This window comes from Chlamydotis macqueenii, chromosome 4 (assembly GCF_036417535.1).
Source record: "Chlamydotis macqueenii isolate bChlMac1 chromosome 4, bChlMac1.mat, whole genome shotgun sequence".
In the NCBI taxonomy this organism is placed as follows: Eukaryota; Metazoa; Chordata; class Aves; order Otidiformes; family Otididae; genus Chlamydotis; species Chlamydotis macqueenii.
In genome coordinates, this window is record NC_141559.1 from 4,632,533 (window position 1) to 4,657,087 (window position 24,555).

The 24,555-nt window shown below is 45.7% G+C and overlaps 1 protein-coding gene across 4 annotated transcripts in view; it reads right to left on the bottom strand.

Moving 5' to 3' along the window:
• Positions 1 to 795: 795 nt before the first annotated feature.
• The window catches only part of RASSF6 (Ras association domain family member 6), a 67,402-nt gene continuing 43,642 nt past the window's right edge, over positions 796 to 24,555 (bottom strand). For 3 of the 4 annotated variants that reach the window (XM_086746901.1, XM_086746903.1, XM_086746902.1), the window contains 11 exons: positions 23,712 to 24,520; positions 12,916 to 13,005; positions 9,180 to 9,258; positions 7,836 to 7,987; positions 6,196 to 6,287; positions 5,570 to 5,754; positions 5,052 to 5,153; positions 3,769 to 3,820; positions 2,816 to 2,934; positions 2,630 to 2,727; positions 796 to 1,881 (listed from right to left, as the gene is read on the bottom strand). In XM_086746901.1, the coding sequence (XP_086603027.1) occupies positions 1,806 to 1,881; positions 2,630 to 2,727; positions 2,816 to 2,934; positions 3,769 to 3,820; positions 5,052 to 5,153; positions 5,570 to 5,754; positions 6,196 to 6,287; positions 7,836 to 7,987; positions 9,180 to 9,258; positions 12,916 to 12,986 (1,026 nt within the window). In that variant the 5' untranslated portion in view covers positions 12,987 to 13,005; positions 23,712 to 24,520 and the 3' untranslated portion in view covers positions 796 to 1,805. Of the gene's footprint in view, positions 1,882 to 2,629; positions 2,728 to 2,815; positions 2,935 to 3,768; positions 3,821 to 5,051; positions 5,154 to 5,569; positions 5,755 to 6,195; positions 6,288 to 7,835; positions 7,988 to 9,179; positions 9,259 to 12,915; positions 13,006 to 17,665; positions 17,819 to 23,711; positions 24,521 to 24,555 lie in introns of those variants that run through there. The other variant, XM_010128720.2, reaches the window with a different exon arrangement.

The window sequence follows — 24,555 nt, forward strand, 5'->3', positions numbered from 1 at the left end:
TTCCCTGCGCACGAGTTGAAGCAAACTGAAAGGGTTCGCCAGGGGGTTCTCCTTGGCTCCTTGTAGTAACTGAGGGAGAACGGAGCCAGAAACCCCAGCAGAGCTCCGTTTCTGACACCAGCGCCGTTTCCCTTGCGCTCCAACGTACCTGGCTTCACAGGAACAAGAACTCAGTCCGCAACGTGGCCAAAATCGCCACCCTGCGCTTGGGTTTGTGAGAAGGTGCCCGAGCCCCACCTCAGGCTGCCCGGCAGCATCCCCTCAGCTCCCAGCTAGAACCCGCCATGCTGGAGGGCGTTTCACACCCCCCAAGCTCAGCTGACATGCAATGGGGTGGGGCCTTGGGGACATGTCGGTGCACACTTGGGGACACACGCGTGCACACTTCTGTTGCCTCAGGGCACTTGCATTCACACCTCTAAGGCAACTGTTCCCTAACACCCTGTGTTTTGACAGCTGAGCTTCTTTTTCCTTTCTCTTCTGTGCTCCCTCACTCACAGCAGATGTCCTGGGCAGGATTGTGGCTGAATATTGAAATAAACCCTTTACCCCAGGCACAGTAGCTTCAATTAGCACATTGAACTTTCATTTCTCAATTACCATCCCATAACATCAGCTCAGGCAGCGGGACGTTGAACACGTTCTGTTTACTCCGCATGATTTCCAGTCAATGTCCTGTACAGAGATTCCCTCCCTCGCGCAGAGTTTATTTTGTTATCTGCATGAGCCACAGCTGGCTGAGACACAACCCAGGTACCACGTAAAAACCACGAAGTACTGCAGGAGGGCAATTAATTGTGCACAAATGTAGTTATATTTACATCTCTACCATTGGAGCTTTAACATTCAGCGCAACTCAGCCAGCCAGGACCTGAGAGCTGGCTGCCGTACACCGCGCGGGGCCAGGCTGTACCAAAACAGCCTCTGTGGGGAGGAAGCAACCCAGCCCTAGCGCGGCTGTCACCTTCTGCCTCTCACCACACACTCCTCATTTCCATCTGCACATAACTACCTCAGGAGGAACCACGGCAGGGTTTGTGACTGCTACAGCTGCTGAGGTGCCTTCCAGGACCCAAGCGAGCAGATGCACAGTATCCAGCCAGAGTTCTTACTTTGCAGTTCACGAGATAATTCAGAGAGAAATCCCCTCTTAAGCTGAAGAGCTGAGTAGCTCTTCAGTGCGAGGGTTTCCCTGTCTGTTTTTCTAACTGCAGCTCAAAGCTTAAGCAAGTTTGGCATCCACCAATCTGAAGTCAGTGGGATTTCAGGTCTCTATTGCACAGGGATTTTTATTTTTTTTTTTTTTAAGGTAAGTGAAGAGCCTAAGTGCAATCTTTATAAACACCTTTTGCCACTTATCTCCACTGAAATACTTCCTCATAATATAACTGAGCAATTCTCTAGCAGAAGGAAAACCAGGGACTTAATTTTGGTATTTTCTGTACAATTAACTCAGAGGTCATGGCAGTATTCTTCTTATACGCTAGGCTTCTGGTAACGGCTGGTGAACCAGCAGGTTTTAAAGCCTTCTGCTTTCCACAGGATGCTTTTCCCTATCTGAAGTTTCAAGCTAGATTCGGCATCTCTTTTGCAGGACCTCCTGCATTTTCTTCGGTGGTTCCCAACTTCCATTCCAGAGCCGTGGAGAAGCCGGTTCAGTTCCAGTCACGTCCTTACCAAGCAAGACTGCAGCACTCTGCACAGCCCTGTGCTCACGCGCTCTTCAGTCACAGCACACTCACACCAACAAACCCACGCTCCCTGGGCCAAGGCAGCGCGTGGGGTTCTTGCAGCAGCCGCTCACATCAAACAGTCGTCTCTGTTTTTTTAGCAGTTCGACTACGAAGGTGCTGGCGTATCAGACTCTTCTCTTTCAGGTACCTGAGATGGAGAGCAAACACTTGTAGGTAACAGAACTCTGCAGAAACTGAACCCACATCCCCATGTGCCAGCTGAATGGCTTTATAATATTTTCATGAAAGCCTTTCTTATAGAACATGGCTATTGCTTTTTCCTCTTTACATTTCCTGGCCGCTTCGATTCCAAGTGACAATCAGGTGGTCGTGTGTTAACAGTTCCACAGCTGGTGCAGACTCATTGCTTGGGACCTCAGGACTCATACATGTGCTCAGAAACACCGTGCGTTTCTGACTTGTACCTGTGAGCATGTTCAGCTACTGTCAGAACTCATGTCATTTATCAAAAATGAAGTTTTAAAAGGACGTAAACAATTCAGCACTGATCTAGCTTAAATGCTGTGCCGCCTGCAAGTGCCACGGTATGTACTGCATGTACACTTCCAGGGAAACACAGAGCAGAAAGTAGAGACAGGGGAACCGGTCCAAGGCTCAGAAGACAAACAGAGTAAGCAGAAGGGACGCTGAGGGTCTGAATTTTCTGTAAGATGCCCCCACATTTATGTAATCAATATTAATTGCAGAATCTTTACCAGCAGGAGCTCACCTGGCTGTGCAGGGTACAGCATTCTCAGTCCCCCCAGTTCACATACCCACTCACAGCACAGCCTTCCGGCTGCCCTCTGCCACAAACGCATTCACCTCTGAGCCACCTGTAACCGTAAATATTCTCCTGGCATCAACGTGACCCCACTTGTTTTCCTTCTATTTACCTTGCAATTGTCTGTTGGATCTCCTGTTCTTCTTCTTCATTTATTCTGCATAGAATCGACTCCAGGAAGGGAAGATGAAACGGAATATACTGCGCAACCTATTGAGAAGGCAACGAGAAGTGCCCGTGAGCAATTACGCCAGCTGGGAAAAATGGTGTCAGCTACTGGAATTGATGGCACACGTACATCACCGCTGATCTCCTCCACATCCCTGTCCATCAGGAAAAACTTGGCAATCTTCTCCGAGGGCCCCTGCAAGAGTCTGTGCAGTAAGGGAACGTCGCCACTCCTCAGCTGCTTCTTTTCTGGTATGGAAGAGAGACACCGTGATGCACAGAACGCACGGCAGAGCCTCGAGAGACCTCGCGCCATAAGCAGGGTTTTTCTTGACAAGGATCCTGTATTTGACCGATGTGCAATTATTTGATACCCAACAGGTTTCCAGGCCGTATTTCAGGTGGACGTGGCAGCTAACTTACAGCATGCATTTGACAGAAACTTAGATGCAATGCAAACAAGCTGCAGTTTTGATCACCAAATCAACATTTCAGAGACTGATCCTACGGTCATCAGCTTGCCAGTGAGTCTCTGAAAGAAAACCTACCGTGTCATTTTCAATATCATTTCAACTTGGTATTTAAGGTCTATGCCCATCAGTTCTCTCCCCCATTTTTTCAGGTATTCCTTTTACTAGCAATAAAATTTCCTTTTTGCTGAAGGAATAGAGTAGGACAGCATTGCAGAAGTAGATATTACCACTGAAAAGTACTTCACCTAGGCACCTGCAATCCAGGACTACCATCCAAAACTGCCAATTAAAATACCCCGTGACACTACTAGTGGGAGCGGGGCATCCCACGGTGGCAGCATGGCTGTGCAGAACAAAAGCTAGAGCAGAAGAGCATCTCCTACATGGCATTTAAAGGCAGGAACCACCAAGGCCTGTTTCATGGAACCCACCATACGGGCAGGATGCCGAAAGCGCCCAGAACACCATGAGTCAGGTTTCCTCTCCATCGCAGCACCACGCATACCTAAAGGGTCTCCAGAAAAGCCCAAAACCACACTGAGCCCAGTGTCTGCGCAAGGGCAGACGCCTGTGATGAATCCTGTCACTGCAAGTTAAGCTCCACACTTACCTCCAGACACATGGATAATGTACAGTGCAAATTCCTGTGGGCTGTTCTCAATCTGTCAAACACAAACAAAAAGCCTGTTCAGAGTGATGCACGCACTCTTAGCATCTCAGTGCCAGCAGGTGTCCTCTGTCCTTCTCAACTCAGATACGACAACCAAGTCTGAGACTGGGATCCTGTCTGTGGAGACGTTCAAAGGCCCTGGATTTGGGTACGAGCGAAAGGTACACTGCCGTGTTCAGTGTCCTTGTACCCCACCACTTCATGACTGCTTCCCTCACCATACTGCCCAAATCAGTAACGTACCCTCACCAAAGCCACCAGAGCTTGGCAGTCTCGTTTCCTTGGAGCAGCCGTAACTGCTTCACACAACTGTCCGTTCAGGCGGTTAACATCTACCATTAGGGTAAAGCCCTGCTGCCTCTTCCTATCCACTTGCCTGCAAAACCACCTTCAGAACACAGCCGTCCTTCTGAGCAGCCATTTCTCAGCGTTTTCTCTGCAGCTTTACAACCTGCTCTGTAATCCCACTCCTAATGTTATTATTCATTAAAGTTGTTGTGTCCTTTAACAATTACCCTGCCAAGTCTTACTGACCATAGGAGGTAGTTCTGCAATACCAAGTCTCTAGACGAGTTAAATGGGGAAATATCAGAAGTTGTACACTGAGAAGCAACGTAGAAAAAAGGACACTGGAGAAACATACAGCACCAGTGGTTAATGCATTTCTGACTGGGTATAATCACGTTAACGGCAGGCAGCACCAAACAAACTCCAAGGAGAAAAAAAAAAGGAATGCCAGACAACATGGCACCGATCTCGAGCACTGCTTTTAACCCTGTCTGGAGCCTCCTGTGTGCCTGGATCCGACAGGACGGGTGCCGCAGCCACCCGAGGTGAAACAGAAGTCCCTTATGCTCTAAGCCAGATACAATTCCTGGTGACGGGCACTAGAGGGAAGCACGGCCGCGTGCACTAAACCAACATCCTTCCCCGTGCTGGGAGCACTGGGAGCACCCTTTTCCCCTCCTGCCTGAGAATTCACAGAGAAGCAGCTCTGTCGCTCTTCCCTCACTGTGCGCTACACACCCACTATACCTTTTCTAGACAAACAGCCACGAAACATTAGTAAAGTGACACCAACCCATTCCTTAACCATGGCCCGTGCCCTATCCCATGCACTGTCCCCTCCCAGCCACTGCCTTCCCTTCATGGAGCACCAGTGCCTCACGCTGGGTTAACATCTCTAGAGCATGGCTGCAGCACCTCCGCGAACACAGAGTTACCTTAAACTTCTGAAGCAGCTGTTCTATCACTTGTCCTGTTCTCATCTGGCTGTTTATTCTGATCTTGGTTTCTGATCCAAAAGCTGGAGTAAATACTGATGTCTAGGAAGAGAAACAGCAGCAAAGAGGCGTGAGGATGGGGACTGCTGTACTGAGGTGATGGGAGTCACAGGGATGTAACCCAGCACAGCTCTGGTACAAAGCAAGCTGTCAGGTACGCTGCCATAAAGCCAAGGGCAGGGGGTGTCCTCAGGAGAGCACCCCTGGTACGCAAGACCACTGCAGACCCCACCGTGCAGCGGCCACGCACCCTTCAAACCCACCTTCCGGAGCAGAGCTGGAACACAGACCCCAGGGGCTGAGCCCAGGGCCCAGAGACACTGGCCACGCAGCGGGGCCAGTGGGGAGTGCCCCTCGTGGCTGTGGGGCTGCAGGGGAGGTCCAGAGGCTGGCTGGGCATCTGTGTCTGTCCCAGTACCCAGCCCCAGGTGACAGAAGACAAGCATGAACATTTGTACCTCGTAGTTGTAGAAGTGGCCGTTAATGGAGAACCTGTGAGTCTCTACTTCTGCCCTGGCTATCGTGGGGAACCTGCTCCTCTTCCGCGCAGCCGCGGCATTGCTGACGGCCCTGGGCAGCGTAGCGCAGTCATGCTCCTGCTCGCTCCTGGACTTCAGAGTGCGGCTTTCGTAACATGAATAACCTGGGCAAAACGAAACCGCATCAGCATGTGTTGGGCAGCTGCTCTACAGTCCTTGCCAGCACCATTGCAGGAAGGGGGTTCTTGGTGGAGGCATTTCTTACTTTTCTTTTAATTATTTTTTTGGCTGAGTGGGGGGAGTGGGAGAGGAACAAGGCATAAGCACACAACGCAGAGCAACAGGCTGTCTGCAGCGGCCGGCTTGCTATTTTCTTAGCTTCTTCGGAATGCTTTCTTTGGTGAACACAGTCCGTTAGCATGAGCCATTTGAGCAGTTCTCTGCACAGCAGCCTCCTCACTAACCAGTTCTTTGCCAGCGTTTCACTACCAGGTAGCACGTGCTCAACAGCGACAGAAAGAGCTCCCTTCGCTGGCAGGGAAGGCCTCATGTGCAAAGTCACAAAACAAGGAATTTTTACTCAGTGTAAGCCCACCGACACTCACTTTTCTCAGGGTTTGGTGTTTCCTCAGAGGATTTCAGTGTCTCCCCGCTAATATGATGCAGATCATCACATTCTCCCCAGCGTGTCATTCCCCTGAAATACCAAACACACATTTATAGCTGATTACTCCTCATTAACTCAGTGATTTCCATCTACCCTGTAGGCAAGCTTCACACAATTTATTCCTATCCCTGGTGAAAACTTCACAGAACATGACTGCAGACTTCAGTGCGGTACATGAAGCCAGTAGTTTTAGTTTATGTCATAATGAAATTAGTAAAACATGGTATGACTAGAGACCCAAGTGTAGCAATTCTATTTGGAGCCTGTTGAACATCAACCATGATGTCGCTGAAATAACTTGCGGGAATTATTTATTTTGTAGCAGTGCCCTGGATTAATCACACCCAGGACAGCAGGCAGGCACACAAACACACACATTGTTTCCATAGTCACAGGACGCATCGGGTCTGTTACAGACCTGGACCGAAAGATTACATCACCACACAGCCCCTGTGCTATCCAAACCAGTTCCACATGGGAGCAGGGGATTCCATCCAGTCTGTTCTAAACCCCAACTCTTTAATGCCAGCAATTCCCTAATTCACTGCATGAGCTCCTTAGCAGAAAGCCTTTGGCCAGCTACTGCTCGGAAAATAAACCAATTTGTAGAAAAATATTAAAAATTCATTTCCTATATATATTCAAAATAATATTCAACTAACTCCAAGGAACATGCCAAACTACCATCCCAGTTGTGTTCCCTGCATTTTAGAAGTTCATTTAAGATCAAACAGTCCAGCTGCTCAGCATACCTTAAATCATGTCAGGACAGCCTCCCACTGCTGCCATCAGGAATTCATATTTACTTTAAGATTCAGATCTCCACCAGTCAGATTTGTTAGGAAGTAAAAGGCAAAGCCTGACTTGAACTGCCAGACTGGACTCTGCCCTATAGGCCACATGCACCCCGTACCAGTAAACCTGGTTGAGGCGAACAGAGAGAACCAGGTTTCCCTCAGACTGGGGTTCTCCCGTCTGGTCGCTCCCGTCAGGTTACATCCCTTAAATCTAACTGAAAAGACAGGGAGGAAGACTGGCCCCGCCTTCACTGGGACTCCACGCTGCAATGATGGCAGAATTCAATCCGCAAATCAAGCGTGTACCACGTGCCATCCAAACCAAGGGATAACTAAGAAAAGAGAGCTCTGAAACACAGAATTGATCAGGGAGTCACCCAGGGTACACATTGGCTCAGCCTCTGTATTACACCAGATGACAGCTGCAGCTGAACAGATGTAATTCAAAATTCAACAACCAAGGGTTGGGAATAGTGTTCAAAACAGGAACAAGAAATACTTTAAGAATCTAGATCTGTTTTTGAAAATGTGACAAATCCAGCAGCAATCTCATCAGCCCAGCGCACTCAGAAATACGTCACCAGCAGCAGCCTGAAGGAGCAGCTCACCTGTGTTTGTTTCTACGGGGTTTTAACCTCAGATTTTGCACAGACAACGCCAGTTTTTGGTCCCTGGCCAGAACTCTGCCCCAAGAAGCAACAGTGTCGCACCTGAAGGACCTGGGAAGGTACCGGCCTGGAAATACTAGCCTGCACCCTTCTAAGGGACGCTAACACGTTACCTTTTACTAGGGAACAAGCCCACGCTCTCCGTTGACTTCAGGGTTACAAAAGAAGGTATCTGCTTCTCATCCTGAATTTTCAATCGGATAGGGTGGCAGACTCCCCAAAATATTGACAGGATTCCTTCAATAAATGGTTTGCTTCCTTCTTGCTGGAAAAAAAATAAAGGATTAAGGAGTGCTGCATAATAATCAAGTATTAATAACTGATTTCCCCTCAAAGTAACAGGAATACAATGAAATCCCTGAAACCAATACAGCCCTAGAACAGGTCACCTAGAGAGGCTGTGTGATCTCCATACCTAAAATATTCCCCAAACAGGTAGCTAAAGCTGCAGCTGATGTATCTTGCATCAGCACTAGTCTGTCTTCAACCAGGAGGTTTTCCAACCAGCATGTCCATAGCTCCATACAATCAGAAGTCAAATCCTATCTGTCCCGCTTGGATGACTAGCTCTTCTGAAACAGGGGTGCTGAGGAGGTGGTAAAGGGGAAGGCGACTGCTGTAAAGGAGGAAGGAGCAGTTAAAATCATTCCCTTTGATGCAGGGCACTGCATCAGTGCAAAACCCATTATCAGCCCCCATTCTTGCTGACACAGAAGTTTATCACAGCAGAATGAGCTGGGACAGAAGTGAGGACTGCCCATTTTCAGACATTTTTTGCCCAGAATTGCTCTAATGTGCTTTTGGGTCTTGGTATCAGCAAAACAGAAATGCAGCTTTGAAGGATTATTAAGTTCAGACCTCTAAACCAAGGACTCTGTGGTTTGAGAGACAGGATTCATGCTTTCATCCATCCTTCAGCTCCACAGGTCCTTCTGGTCTCCACAGAAGATGCATTCCTGGGGCTATGCTGACAAGCCTTTCCTCCGTACTGAAGGGTCACACTTGAGGAGAGAGCAGCAGTCTCTCCTCAACACCCGTGTCCGCAGCCCTGCTGTTGCGAACTGTGGGTTCAAGGGGAAGGGGCGGGGAGAACCGCACCCCACAGAAATATCTGCAGTACGACTCCCTCCCAGCTCACAATTTAAGTCTTAAGAGGTCAACCCAGAGAATGATTTCCCACAATACACTAAGGAAGGGGATGATAAGGAGATCACACTATTTAAAATCTGAAACTCCCACTAGTCCAAACATAACTATTTCTGCTCTCTTCTCCTCACAGCATCTGACTCTAGCACTTGCTGTGGTGTTTTCATTGCAGTGATATATTCTGTCTGATACACTAACACACAGCAGGGACCCCACACTGTTCAGTCCGGCCACATTTAACACCAGCACCCACTGGTGCTTCTCCTACTCTTACCTTGTGCTTTTTGCATGATTTTTGCTTAGATCCTCACCTGATCACATGACAGTTGCAGATTTTCTTGATCAGCGTAGTAAGAGTTGTAAGTCTTCAGAAGAGAACTGAGCTGCTCTCTAGGAAAAAAAGACCACAATGGGACGAGTAATTTAACATCTCTATTACTGGAAAATCCAGGTGTGAAGCAGCAAGGTAACACCCTGTGCCTGTGTTACCCACTGCATCTTTGTACAGTTTGTTAATGATTAATACATCGTTCTCCCCCAGTAAAATGGGCTGCCTCAAAGTTGCTTCTTTCAAGACTCGATACACACAGGAAGCTAATTACTCATGGTCTGATGTGACGTTAACACTGCCCCAGAGTAACTCGTACTTTGGACCTGTTACAGTCAGGAGGTGAAGCAAACAGGAACAGTGCTCCCACACACTGCAGGTTCTTTCAGTTAGGTTACGGCTCGTTTTCCCCACATTATGGTTTCCATTGAGTTTTTTTTTTCAGATACTCTTCTTATTTCAAAACATCTACAGTATGCCTAGACAAAACATTTCACCTTCCTTCTGCTTGAAACCTAACAGCTTTGCACGAAGTCCTTCTCAGAGGAAGAAGGACGGAGGGGAAGGGAACCTCTGCTAAGGAGCAAACAGAAGTCTGTCCATCTCGGACTTCAAACAAATTCACGATGCAATTGAAAATAGCAGCATAGCCTTCTGCTTTGCGAACATGGTGCTGAGGCAGGAAGGAGATTGTTCTGGTTTTATTTAGTTAGGGGGGGCCTACGGTGGCAGCTTCTGCAAGAAGTGAAAAGCTTTTCCTGGCACAACCTATCCCTCCCCTGCTCCACTGAACTAACTGAACTGGGCAGCGTCCTGTGACCTGCAGAACCTTTCCTTGTGGTGAAGCTGAAAACCATGAACAGGGCTTTTACTCAGCAGGTAACATTCAGACAAGGGCTGCACCACTGAACTCCACAAGGTTAACTGCATTCCCTTCCAACACCCCAGATGTAAATTATTTACCTTATTAACCTACCGCAACTCCCTCAAAAGTAATTTGAAGTAGCTTTAGCACTGAGCTCCAAACCAGCATTTTCAACATTTACTTGAAGTCACTTTGCTCTTAACTCCTAGTAACTTGGGTGGGGAAAGCCCCTCTCTGTTGTGTCGGAATAGCACATTGCACGTTCTTTGTCTCTCGGGAGCTGTGAGGGACTGTATTCAGGTCATCCCATCCACAGGTAAAGTTTTAATAGACTTAGATACCCATCAGGTACAAGGGAAATTTGAATCACGCTGGCTAAAGGTAAGCAAGATTAAGCACGTCTTGGCCTCATACACAGGCAGCATCCAGATCGAAGATTAACGTGCAATTAAGAGATACGTAATTTTGTTTGACTTAGTTGCGACAGACTTGCTGATCCTGCTTGTGAGATGCTTAAAACCCAAGTCTTGGGATACTTCGCAGCCTAATACCTTGGGCAATCATTTTATTGCCACTGTTATTTTGCAAGCTTTTTCCAAGTGGAAAATTGGGGTGATGAGTTCCCTGAGGACAAATTAGGAATAAATAAGGGCTGGGGTCATGCTGGAAGGCCTGTGTCTTACCCTTAGGCGATGGCGGCTGCCAAGGCAATTCAAATGATAGACCAAAAGCACTAAGTGATCTCTGAGGCACATTCCATTTCTCAGTACAAGCTATGAAGATTTTTCACTTAGTTTCCTTGCCTTGTCTAGAAAAGCTTCCCATTAACTTCCGCAGAAGTTTGCGCAAATAAATCTTTGAGGATTCTGTCTTGCATTAGCGCAACCAAGGGTGACGAACCACATAAGCCATTAGAAAAGCCCTGAGGGAGAAATCTAACTGCAGCTCTCACTGACCTGTTTGTCCTTGTGTAGTGGAGACATTAGAAAACCAAATCTTTCTCCTTTCAGCCCCAGAAAGGAGTAACACAAGCACCAATCTACTAGTTCCAGAGCAACTTTTAGTGTAACTCATCTTAGCTACGAAGGCCCAAAGACTGCCCTAACAAAGAGACATAGGGTCATCTCTTCAGAGTTACGCTACCAGAAAGCCAGCGGCTCTGTTGTGTTGTCAGACTGTTCCTCACAGCAGAGCTTGGTGACCACAGCCCAACGCAGCTGTTAATGGAAGCCAAAGCTAAGTAACAGGTAGAATAACTTAGAGACAAACCCAAGAAGGGTAACATCTACTGCAGACTGACCACTTTCTTCAGTGCTGAAGGCAGGCTACAAGGGAGCTTTAAGGTCAAGTGCCCGGGTGGTAAACCACAGCAAAGCCCTGATTGTGTTCACTCAAAACAGCAGCCCAAGACAATTCACCTGTGTCCTCCTCTCCCCTGAGCCCTATGCATTTATCCATGGATATTTATGGCATGGATATTTATGCTTCAAGACACAATCGTTCAGCCAGCCATGAAATCCCACATGCTTTGGTCAGCCTTTTGATCCAGCCCTTGTGCAATTCCCCCTCCACAGGCTTGCCAGGTCAGCGAGATCTGCACGATACAGCTGAAAAAGGAGCGATCTGACAGCAGATTCAAGGTACAGACGAGGGACAATATTCTGCAAACTGCATTGGAAGCAAGCCTCATTGCATATGGAGTATGCAGGGATTCCTAAAACACTTCTTCCTTTTTTTCCACGAGGCAAAGAAATTTGGAACAGTACTTTAAACGGTGACTGTAATACACAAGGGTCTCAACGAGAATCCACATTTCACCAGTTGAACAGGCAAGTACATAGGGGAATAAAACGCCAGATACAGTGGTTGAGCTGGTACATTTTCAAATGCTTTTGTATGCCAGGTATGTCAAAGGTCACATAGATTAATTACCTCTGACACAAAAACACTACGTCCCAAATTAGTAGCAGTGTAACAGGAGCAACTCTTTAGGAGAAGGGGAGGGATGCATTTATTGTCTGTGCACTTTGAGCAAAGCTCTGACACCCTCTGTTAGAAAACTAAAAGTAACAGCACCGCTCATGCAGTATCAGATCCAGACACAAATACTCATTGCAGCATGAGAAATTCTGTCACAGGCACCATCCCTGGCGGCACTTACAATTAGCTTCTTATTCACTTTCTTCATCAAGAGGGATGGAAATCAAGTAAGAAAAGAACCCTCTCTTCCAGCTCCTGCGCTCTGGTCAACAAGGGAAAAATCAATCCCCTAAAAAAGGGGACGGAGCTCTGTGCCAGGAGGCTCAGCGTTTATTGCAGTGTTAGGAAATTTCCTACCAGCAAGATTTAACTGTGGAGAACTATCCCACAAAATACAGCTCACGTGCAATTCTGAGCTTTTTACAAGTAGGTTAAAGAACCCCTTTCACTCACCATGAAAGAGAGCTGGGAGCCAGACACGGCCTTCTGCAGAGAAACCCTGCCACCGGGGCCTACAGACCAACGCCACACCTCACACAGCTACAGCTGTTAGACACTGGAACCCACGCTCAGTTCCAACTGGTTTCAAAGACACCAAGGTCTTTTTCCCTAATTTGCTATTTTATTTCAGTATCCTCTCACAGTGCTCTTCTACCTAATGAAGAAAAACCACAGACCGAAAGGTTTAATGCTTTGTTCTACAAAATCCATACAGGGGACAACTTCGTTCTACAGACTCTTCTATAAACAAGTTGTAGGAACTGCTGCTGCTACATGCTCAGCTCTCTACAGGATCCCCTGTTAATGAATAAATACGGAGTAACTTGGAAAAAAAGCAGTAAAATCATTAATTTTTTTTCGTAACATAACTTACCTGGTTATGAACTTCTCCTCATTGATGGAAACAGAAGGCAGATGCTGTGCTTTCATAGTCACTTTCTTCATTTATTCAGAAGAGATGAATCTAAACAAAAGGTTAAAAAATAATATCCAGTAATCCCACTAAGGAACTCTAAATGGTAAACACAACATCCAAGCCTTGGTTTGCCAGGTGAAACAGGCTCAGACACTCATGCTAAGGGCTAACTATGCTGCTTTCTGAGTACTCTGTGCTGAGCCATAATACTCACATATTTCCCGCTCCCAGTAAAAAAGCCGTAATCCATTCCCACCAAGTATATCGCAGCACCTTCAATCCCAAGTACTACCTACACCAGGGCTTTCTCAAGTAGTTTCAGGACTACTCTACAACTCCATGGTTATGCTTCCTTGTTAGTAGGCTGAGACTGCAATCCATTTACGGGTTAGGATTCACTGGTTAATTACGGACAGAGCATTGCCCAGGGTCACCCAAACAGAAGTGACTCAGAGACCATCCTTAACCAGGTTCATAAAACTGGAGAAGAGAAGGAAAAGTGTTGATGACTGGCAGAGTCCTGCAGCACACAAAGAAAGCAGTGACACATTCAAAAGAGAACAAGGCTGTAATTAAAGTGATGTAGCGATGCAATTTACAGATCACCATGTAGTGATTCCAGCACCTTGTGGCAGGCACGTGAGACTCCAACAGTGCATTCTTCCATAAGCTTAATTATGGAGTCCTGGCTGACTGCATTCCTCCTCAGGTCTAGAAGAAACAGCGCGCTAAGGATAGTAACTGAAGAGGCTCAGAGATTCAATACTGACAAGTGACACTGCACTGAAAAAAAATTAGCTTCAGCCCAAGAAGTGGCATCATGCAGATAGGTGGAAGAAACATGAATCCAAGGATTGCATTCTAAGTTCATTGTTCCACTTTTATTTCTCTCTTACTTGGGCATGTGACAGAGGAATTTGCCAAACAGCACTTGATGTCCCTTCTCCCTTACACCAGGACATTGACTTGAGTCTGATTTCAGACTGCATGGGACAGAACCTGGTCAAAGACATCTAAAAAATAGTTTGTCTAAAGTACTAGTGTCAAGTAGCCTTCACAAGATCAATTTATAGAAGAAACTGAAGCTTGAAAAGACCATGGCTAGCTAAAGAGTAAGTGCCTAGCTTATGTGCAAGTGGCCCCACTCTACCGAGCTTCTGTTTTAGAACAAGTTACATAAAATTTCCATAGTCATAGATGAACAACTAAAAAAAATTATGTGGACAAATAAGAATTTCACATAGAAAGGTGCCCATCTCTGGAAACATTGAAGGCAAGGTTGGATGAGCTTGAGCAACCTGATCCAGTTGGAGATGACCCTGCTCCTTGCAGGGGGTTGGACCGAATGGCCTTTAAAGGTCCCTTGCAACCCAAACCATTCTGTGATTCTCTTCTAAATACATTATCTTCAGCCTGCAAAACACGGGCAGTTATTTTCCAGTCTCTAAAACCAGAGCCCACTACCAAAATGAGCTTTATTCCAGCAGCTGGGATGGCTAATAGTGCTTTAGCAGTAGCTCACCAAAAAGAGTGGCAAGGATCCCATGTACCCGCTGTCCTTTGGGTGCCATCAGTCAAGGCAGAAAACATACCTGAAAGCTAAACAAGCCCGGCGACGTCTGTACAGGCATGAGCTTGTGTATAAGGAAGAGACTGCTGCACACCAGTATAACAGTGGTGTTTCCTGGCCTCTGAAATGAGTTCAGTCACCATTGGCCACACCTTGAAATCTGCTTTTATGTGATTTACTAATACCTCTACCTGAATCGACTGCTCGTGCCAATGTAATTTCAAAACAATTTTAAAAGATGCAGAGGAGTTTATGTACATTGGCACCTGAATAACTGGATCTGCACTTACGCGTCCTCCCATCGTCAGGAAAGAGCACGTTAAGAAAAGCCAATAGCCAGGTCACCGCTGTTAAATATAGAGCAGCCACTCTAGCAAGCTCCAGCACCATGTCGCTGCTCATGGTTGCATTCTTTTCAACAGCATTTGACCTTAAAATGAATGATATGAAAGATAAAGCTAATTTCCACAGATTGACAGAGGTGATCTTCACACACACAAAAGATTGTCACTGAATGACTTGTTTTGTTACACAGCGAATGGCTCTTACTAAATTATTAGCCTTAAAAATCTTGAGCATATCTTCAATCAGCTGGATGCCATTAAAATACTGACAATGATGCAAACCAGCAGAGCAGTTGGTGATGGGAACAGCTCTTCACCACCGTCTCCCCCTTTCCTCTCCCTCGCTGGAAATCAGGCTGGACAAAGCCTGTTCTCCTACAGCTGCCACAGAGGCACAAACAGCGCTTGTTACCCTTTCTTTCCTCAGTTACAAGAGCAGTGCTGCTTATCAGGCTTGTACACAACACTTCGGTGGCACCAGCTCACCCTAGAGATAAAACGTACCCTCCACATACCCTTCCCATAGGCACATTTTGGCTGCGCACGCCTTGCACCCTTATTTTTAGTTAACCCTGAGACTCACCAGTTGAGAACAGGCAGTGACTTCCCCAGCACAACTACTGGACACCACAAACGACAGCATATTTACACTGGCACTCCATAAAACCACAGAGCTGACACATTTGCTATCATCTCTCGGTATTTTATTGTTTTCTGTGACACTTCTGTGCAGTTCTTTTGAGGAAGTAAACAGAAGTGGAATGGTTTTTTTCCATTGTTCCCTTTCATTTTAGCTTACAAAAAGGTGCTCATTTTCTAGCTCTTCCAACAACATATGGTTGTGGCCATCTACTCAAAGCTGTCTCCTGACTTGCGTGGTGTTGGACAGGCGTCTTCATCGTTGCCTTCAACTGGACTAGACCTGCACAAGTCCCTCAGACAGGTAAGACCTCAAAAGTGGGTCCCTGGCTGGACTAACTGCCTGTCCAGAGACTTAAGTAAGAATAAACTTAATGTTTGGGGGAAGAAAGACTGAAGCCTAAAATACTTTTGGAAAGAAAGAAAAGAAAGAAGGCAGAGAGGTGGGGCAGATGCAAGATGAGCAGCTCTAGAGGTAGACTGCAACTGTTGGACAACTCCAGGGAAAGGGAAGGGAGAAGAGACCACTGCACAATCCCAAAGCCGTGAGAGGATCAACCATCACATCAGGGCACAACACAAACCCCACAAAGGCCGTGAACTTTCTGTAAGATTTATATCCTACCCGAAATGGTTTTTCCCCAAGAAAGAGCCAAAGTGTTAGTGGACAGGCAAACGAGAAACTGCTTTATTTGATCGAGTACTTTAAATTTATTTGCTTAAGGGGACAGCACAAGAAGAACAAAGCAAAGGTAAGAGCAAACAGCTCTCAGATTTTTACAGAAGGATGAAAGGAGGAATCTGGAGAAGGGCTGGAAGGAATCTGACATCCGGGATGAGCCAGGCAAGAGCAGTAAAGCAGCATTTCCATTTTTACCTGACAGCCCGGATGTGCTTTTTGGTGCATCCATCTATTACAATAGGGACTGCGGAGCGAGCAGTGTGCTACATAAGAGTTGCTACCACTGTTAAGAAAAACTAAAAACCCAGACCTCCCCAAAGTCTTTGACCCAGCACTTCCCCAAGCTGTTCAAAACCACAGCAAGGCAGGATAGGGCGAACCTCTGCAGTTTCCTGAAGAGAAACCACGAGGCTCAGCTGGCTACTAACTTAGCTATCACCAGCATACACATCTCCTGTTCCGTACAGCACCAGGAGCTCTGCACGGCAGGCACAACAGCACACACAAATACCCAAGTCACTTTCTGAACTCTAACATGTCTGGTACTTAGCACAATTTTGGGCCATTATCTGTTTCTATACAAATGAGTTTAGGGTTTATTCACATACATGAGAAACTCATTATCAGCAGGATAATTTTACTAGTCCTCACCTAGTCAGACGCTGTAGGTATGTGAGCCTTCACATTGGTTTGTCATGGGCGTTTTCTTAAGTTTGTTTTTTTAAGTTAGACGTCCTCACCACCAAAGCAAAGGTGTAATCAAAAGAAAGTACTTATTGCCAACACTTGCATTTCGCCCACTGAAAACAAGGGGGCTTTTTTCTTTGTCTTGCAGACTTCTTCACACTTTATTTTTCAATTCCCCTGCTACGGCACAGGGCAGCAGCAGCACTACTTGACTACACAAGACAGGGGAGCCCCTCTGCTCAGGCAGGCTCAGAACGGGCTTTGATTACTGGAACCAGAGCTAAGTTGGGATTTTCCGTGAATATGGCCCCTTAACTTTGAGTCATCAAGGAAGAGATACACAGGCTCCCTCCCTTCAGACAAACAGCAATTGCTGGAGCTGGGCTTGCACCACACGCATTTCAAACACTATGTAATCCATTATCATGAAGAGAAGTTACTTTCTATTTCAGGGTGCGTAGGAAAGCTAGAAAGAACAGACAAGGTCACCCATGTAACCTTTCAATCACAGCCGCGACTGAAGGAAGGGCAGCCAAGGCTTGTGCCCGTGCACACGCGGAGCAGCAGCACCGCTATTATCTGCCCATTTTAATCACCACTGACTCGCGCAAAGCCACCTCGGGATATAGGTCAGAAATTCTTGTCAAAAAAGTTCCTAAGATTCCTCCTTCCCTCCGGCACCCCAGAATTTGGCTCGAGTTCTGCGTGACTGCGACAGACCTTGCTTTCTACCGACAAGGCAGGTTAGACAGCGAGCAGAGCAGCTCACTGTCACATTCCACTTACCTGTACGTACGGGCAGAGAAGAAGCAGAGGCGGCGTTTCACGTACGTTTCACCGAGCCCTGGACAAGGCATGACAGCGTTGCACCGGCTGACAGCTAACTCTGCTCTGTCATGGAACCCACAGAGCCCTTAATTACCACTTGGCTTCACAACCTGGAGCGCTGGAAACCCGGGACACTCCCCGCACCTCGGTGCATGTCGGGAACATTCACCTACCCACTTTCCTTCCTCTGAAGCACTGACAGGAGCGCTCCCCTCGGCCACGGTTACACCTACAGAGAGGCTCCAGTTAACGCTTTAATCACTAACTTCATAATGGGAGACAACCTGCAGACTCTTAGTAATTATTTGCCAACGGGGTGCACCCTGAAACATCCTGTGCTGACAGCACTGCTATACTTTAACCTCTCATCTGTTTTCTGATCCTTGAGGTAAAGGCATTTTTCCTTCTACAGATACACACCAGTCCCTCGTGTTTAGTGGAATAACCGATACGTACAATCTAATCATGCCCAAATACAAATAAAGGGATTTAAAACATTATGACAAAAATTCTGACCACACAACTTGATCACTTAATCAAGTACAGCTGTACATTCAATTTCTTGTTGAACTGTATTATAGCATGCAAGAGAGGACACATCACTGCTTAGCTTAATTGCTCAGCAGCTAATTGTATAAGCAGATTTTTAAGCTGTAAAAAATATATGAACCAGCACATACCTTCCAAGTTCTTTCTGTCTGCCCATCCATTATAGCAAGCAATTTATTCATGGGATTAAGCCTAAAACTGAAAATTATTGGGCCACAGAGAGAAGAGCATAAAAAATACTGAGCCTGAATTTGCCTTCATACCCATCTTATTGCACTGGGATTTACATCAAGTTACTTCTTCTTTATTTAGCTTCATGTTAGGGAGAGGCAGAACAGACCCAGAATATTTGAATCCTGATCACATCATCATCCTCTGGTGTACTCGTCTCCAGAGTGAGAGCTGTACACACAACACCGTACACTTGATATTTGGGATTACAGTTCATGCTGCAGTTTCTAGCTCTGCAGCCAAAAAAAAATATTTAAATAAACATTTCATCTGTATAGATATAGAGATATATACGTAACATTGAGAAGTCTCAAAACACAGGAAGGAGTCAACATACAAGATTTTTGCCCAACTCAGAACAGCATAGAAGCTCCATGCTGTGGTGGGCTTGAGCCTCACGCCAAGCTCAACCTCCGGAGCTGCTCCATCTCTTCCACAATTCTTTAACACAAACCTGAAAAACTTCCCAACTTAATGAAAACGAGACATTTGATTCTTCCTGTCACAGCTTCAGACGGCCGAGCAGAGGCCAGACGCTCTGGGATCAGAGAGCTGGAGCAGCCAGCAGGCACAGCCCAGCACCTCCACGTCTCCCAGCCAAGAGAAGGTCACATCTCTCCGTGTCTGACCAGCACACCACCCTGCTGGACACTTGACCTGTAAAGCTGTAAGGTACCAGTAGCTCCTGAGTATTTTTAGAACCAAAGACCACATTATTGGCTTACAACAGGGCAATGCGATGTTAATCCTTCAGTCTAACTCAAGCTACATCCTGACTCTCAACTTAAAGGCTTTGTTTATTTTTTTAAGATTAACGTAAGTCTTTAGGGATAGCTTTTTTAAGTTTATAAGGAAGTCTTGAAAAGCCAATGCTTAAATTACTTACTCATGCAAAAGCGTCTCAGTAACCAATTAATACAATGAAGCAGTAAAGAATCAGATCACAACAAAGGACTACAGCTCTCACCGTTAAACCAGGTGTGTTGATGTGGCTTTAGGGCCACATACCAGAAATGAGTTTATGTCAATTCCAAGGAAAACAATGCTCCTATTCCTTTCATTGTAAGCTATCACTGCACAGGGAGAATTATTTTTTCTTTTTTTTCATAATAAGCATAGTTTACATGTCCTGGAAATCTAAGAACAAGTCACAACTTGGTTATACTAGTTCATCTCTTAAATGAAAAGGTAATTACGATTTGTTTAGAACAGGCAAGGAATGTGATCATCCTTGAGTCTATAAAGGCTGAGTCTGGCTCCTTGCATGATTAATACTAAAAAAAATTAAAACTAATAAATAATTGGAAGTTAGAGTTCAGCCGTGTAATAACCTGGCCTCAAATAATTAACAAAGAGACAGCTAAAAGTAGAAGAACATCCCAAACAGGAAAACCCCAGAGACTCCCATTCCATTTTTGCAGTACACAGCCATAACCAGCAGGCTGGCCATGGCAATATCACACAGACATGCTGAGTTCAGTGGAAGTGTTTTGATAAGCACAACAAGATACATGTGAGCTCACAACAGATTTCACTGCTCTACAGTGTGAAAGAAAACCCCTTACATTTCTTGCAAACAGATGTTTCTGGACAACTTCAAATCGCTAACTCCAAATACAGCAAGTTATTTGTGGATTTCCTGAACCAGCTATTGCAATGCAAAGGCAGAGCCTTAACTGAGAGGATTTGCAAGTAACAAATCCAGTGATCAGTTCTTTCCTTTCCATTACAAGCGTTATCAAGAAGATGGTGTTGAGAACAGCAACAAATCAAGGAATTTAAAACAACTGGATTTACCCTGCAGAAGACCTCTCATCCTTTCGCAAGATTATTTTCTGTCATCACACTGACATGCCAACAGCAACACTTACGTGCCAGGACATGTTTTGCAGACACAACTGATAAGCCTGGAAAACCAAAACTAGGAAGGAGATTATTAGCTCAAACAACTAATAAAGCAATGTACAGATCCACTACAACACCTTGTTTTCTATCATGGGCCATAGTCCCTCACACACACCATTTCGTGAATTTCAGGGGCCACAAATTTTTAAAGAACAGAAGAGAGGCAGAGTTGATGCTTGCAGCAGCACACATGCTAAAAGAGACTGGTTTTTGACATCATTTTAAGAGCTGGAACTTCCCAGGTACTGACCTTGGCCTGCCTGGAAAGGCACTCACAGCTATCCCTCTGTTCCTCCTCACAGCCACCCTTAGAGGGGCAGATCATACCAAAGCACCTTGAAATAACATCAGTCACACATCATGGCTTGGCATTAATTACACACACCCATTAAGTCATCCATTTGGTATTGCAGAACTTCAGATATCCAGAGAAGGATTTTCATTGCCTGGGGCTACAAAATATTATGAAGGGCAGCCCCAGCAGGAACTGCCCTGTCTGAAAGGGCTACAATCACACAGCTTTTCAGTAGCATCACAGCTCACCCAGGAGGAAAATCACAACTCACCACACCCAAGCAAGTTAAACACTACTTATAAGCCCCAACTCCTCCACACTCAAAGTTCACAGACCCAGACTTTCATCAGAGTTAAAGCTCTCCATAAAACATCACTTCTCCAGATTTCTTTTTAAATGACACTCTGTACCTGGGCTCCTCTGTCTTCAAGACACAAAAACCTTGAGCTGTGTTTCCTTTAAGAGCCTCAACAACAACAACTCCTGCCCTCTCATACAAAGCCAACCTCAATCCTCCCCCTGTTGGCAACAGAGGATCCTTTTATGCTCAGGTGGCACATCTGTAATGGTCCATTGAGGGTCAGGTGACTGTAGCACCTGACTCCCATTTCCAATACGCTAATGATTTCCCTTTAATTACTTATTTCTTAAAGCATTTGCGTCAAAATGTGAACTGTCTCCTATTTTCTGTTCCTTTTAAAAATATCAGTACAGTACTGATCTTACAATCAAACAGTCACATGAGATCTAAACTAGAGTTTTCAGGAAGTTTCAGATATTAATTCTGACTTGAAGCTATTACCATTGCTCCTGCGAAGGTGTACTCACCTGCCGTAGTGGGAACTGCCCTTACAAAAATACCAGTATTTTTTCTGTTACTTCTACACTGGCCTTTAGATGGTGTACAAATTGAAAGATCTGATTTGCAAAGTGTCATATGACTATTGGGAGGGGACAATTATTGTGCCCAAATTTTCCCCATCCTCATCTTAGGATGTCCTAAAACATAAAGCAAACTTCAGCAATAAGTCTAATTCCAACATACTCTGCATCACAGACATAGGTATGCAAGTCTGTCCCGTGAAGAAACAGGATGTCCTGTGAAGAAACAGTGCATGTCCTGGCTGCACTGCACATCAGTCCTAGCGTCACACTATAAATACATGAACCTCATACAAAAAAGTCTGGCAGTGATCAGCCAGCCTGAGTTTAACTTCTGACGGACACAATGCCAATCAGACACTGCTTTCTTGACTTTGCTGCAGTGTGTGGCAGTGTGTAATAAAATGATGAAGTGTCTCTAGCTGTCCTAAGCCCTGTTGAACGTGCCCGCACATTACTGAACTCAAGGGGACCTGTGTGCTGCCCGTGTCCCCTACCCTACCGGTCAGCGTATCAAAGATATTCGCTCTTTTTCCTCAGACTCTCATCTTCTGAAAATTTTCACAGTTCCAGATCCTGAGATGCTCTGAGCACACACAAGCGTCTAGCAAATTTTGGAGAAGAGCTCGGCAGCGAATTATTTTTGTGTGTAAACTGCAAAATATATTTGAAAAAAAGTTTGAAGTAAACTGCACTTCAGGAGTGTCACTATTATGTAGTTTACCACCTAAATGCAGTGTGATGTACTACTAAACTAAGATACATATTCCTGCTTCATAGCAATTGATGCTGAGTCATAATTATGAAGCAAAAACCCCCTACTGTTAAATTACCTTTAATGCGAGGCTGGATCTGGGTTAAAGAACTCTCAGACCTTGCCATTGTCTACATAAACACTTCGGTGGTTAAACAAACTAGTCCAGATTTCTAGATACTCTCTTCACACCTGCCGACAGAACGTACATGTTTTTCACACAATACTCTGCTCTGGGGCACTAAATGGAAGTCAGTGAAGGAAAGAATGACAACCTGTGCTAGCCAGCGTTGCTAGAACTTACAGACCTCAGGAAGATGGTACGGACGAGAGAAGGTATGGAAACTGGATTTAGCAGATCTTTTACCGAGCTTGACATTACAAAGCAATTTTGGTAAAGAATGTGTGATACAAAACTAGGACACATAAAATCATAGCATCATAGAATCATAGAATGGTTAGAGCTGGAAGGGACCTTCAAAGGTCATTCAGTCCAACCCCCGACTAGATCAGCATGCTCAGAGCATCTCCACCATATTTTACATGACTGTACTGGACCAAGCTTCCCGACAGCATAAAATGAATAAACTCCGTAAACAGTGAAGGAAAACTACCTTTTAGTGTACATAGTGTCATTAGGGGACCTAGGAGACTGAACCACAGGCCACCTGGCAAAAGCTCAGCTCCTGTAATGTGTTCTTGTATCAGGTGCCCAGACAAACAGTATGAAGGTCACACTCATGCCACCTCATTTCTTCTAGCATCCATTCTAGAAGAAAATCAGATCTCCTTAAAGAGCCATTGCACACCAGAACTTCTCCTGTCCAGATGAGGACACAGTCAGTCACTGCAGCAAAGCACACTGAAATAAGTTATCCTTACGTGTATAACTCGTTGTACAAGGAAAGTCTTCAGGTTGAAAAGGAATAGCATGAGAACCAGTGCTCTCTCAGTTTTGCTCTGTGAGTATGAAGTGAGGAATCAAGCTGGTGGGCACGGGGGAATGCATCGCATTGCTCTGTGTCTGAGCAGCCCACGCTCCTTTGCTCACAGCGGCTGCGCAGCACAGACATTCTTCACATTGTATCTCCGTGTCTCTGGGTGATACACAGTTCTTCATTGTGTGCTCTAAGCACAACAAACTTCAGCGATACATCACACTGCTGGGAAGCTAGCATCAAACCAACGACATCTGAGACTTAAAAACTTTTCCATAAGCGAGTAACATCTCTGAAATGCCTCATGAACGTTGTTCAGAAAGAGAACTCACTTTTTCACTTTTGTACAGCATTACATATCTAAGCAGACAATAGAGCAGACGAGCTATAAGCAGCCATAGCATTCAGTTATTAATATTTTACCAAGAGTAAATACAAGGATGTACTTACTGTGTCATATGTGTATTCTTCTCCCAAGTGGCTGATTGTATGGATCACGTGTTTCTTCTCATTCAGACATCCAAGGCTCAAACTCTTCTGAGTAGGGTCCGAGAGCACAGTGAGCGCTGCGCGCTATGGGTGGCAGTTATGCGGCAGCTCGATGGCAGAGGTGGTGGCATTTTGGTGGCACTGGATTAAACAATAGTGTCTCTAACTTTGAAGGGCTAAACCTTCTCTCAGTGCTTGCCTAACACATTTACAACCTACGCTAGGTTTCTTGTGAATTAACAAGGCTGAAGTTTGATCTCATTGTAGGCATCTGTTTGTCTTTCCCGTCCAGAAGTGCTTTGGAAAAACAAAGTCAGATGAGAACGGAGGCATACAGAACACAGCCGTACATAAAATCACTATCTGATCTGGACGATGAGCTCTGCGTGTTCCTGCGCAAGGCAACATAAACAAGTCAATAGCTGTTTAGGAGATGCTGAAATTCTGGAAAGCTTCTTCCCTGCATGGTTGTTCCGAGGGTGTGTCTTCCAGTTTGGAATCTGATCCATCTGAAACTGTCATTCTCAGCCCTGCGGGCGATACCTTGCTTCTAGCCAGTACACATGTCCTTACAAGTGAAGAATCTAAACAAGCTGCCCACTGGAAATGCAAATTCAGCCTCTAGGATGGCGTTGTCCCAGCTTCCACCACGTATGCAGCACAGGGAAAACATAGCACACTGGCAGGAGGCAGTCCTCGCCTCAGGAAACCATGGACTGCTGGGTGACGGAGGCCATCTCCAACAAGAGGAAATCCAATCCGCCAAAAAGCTGCAGAGAAATAGGCGTCTCTTTAGGACTGTAAG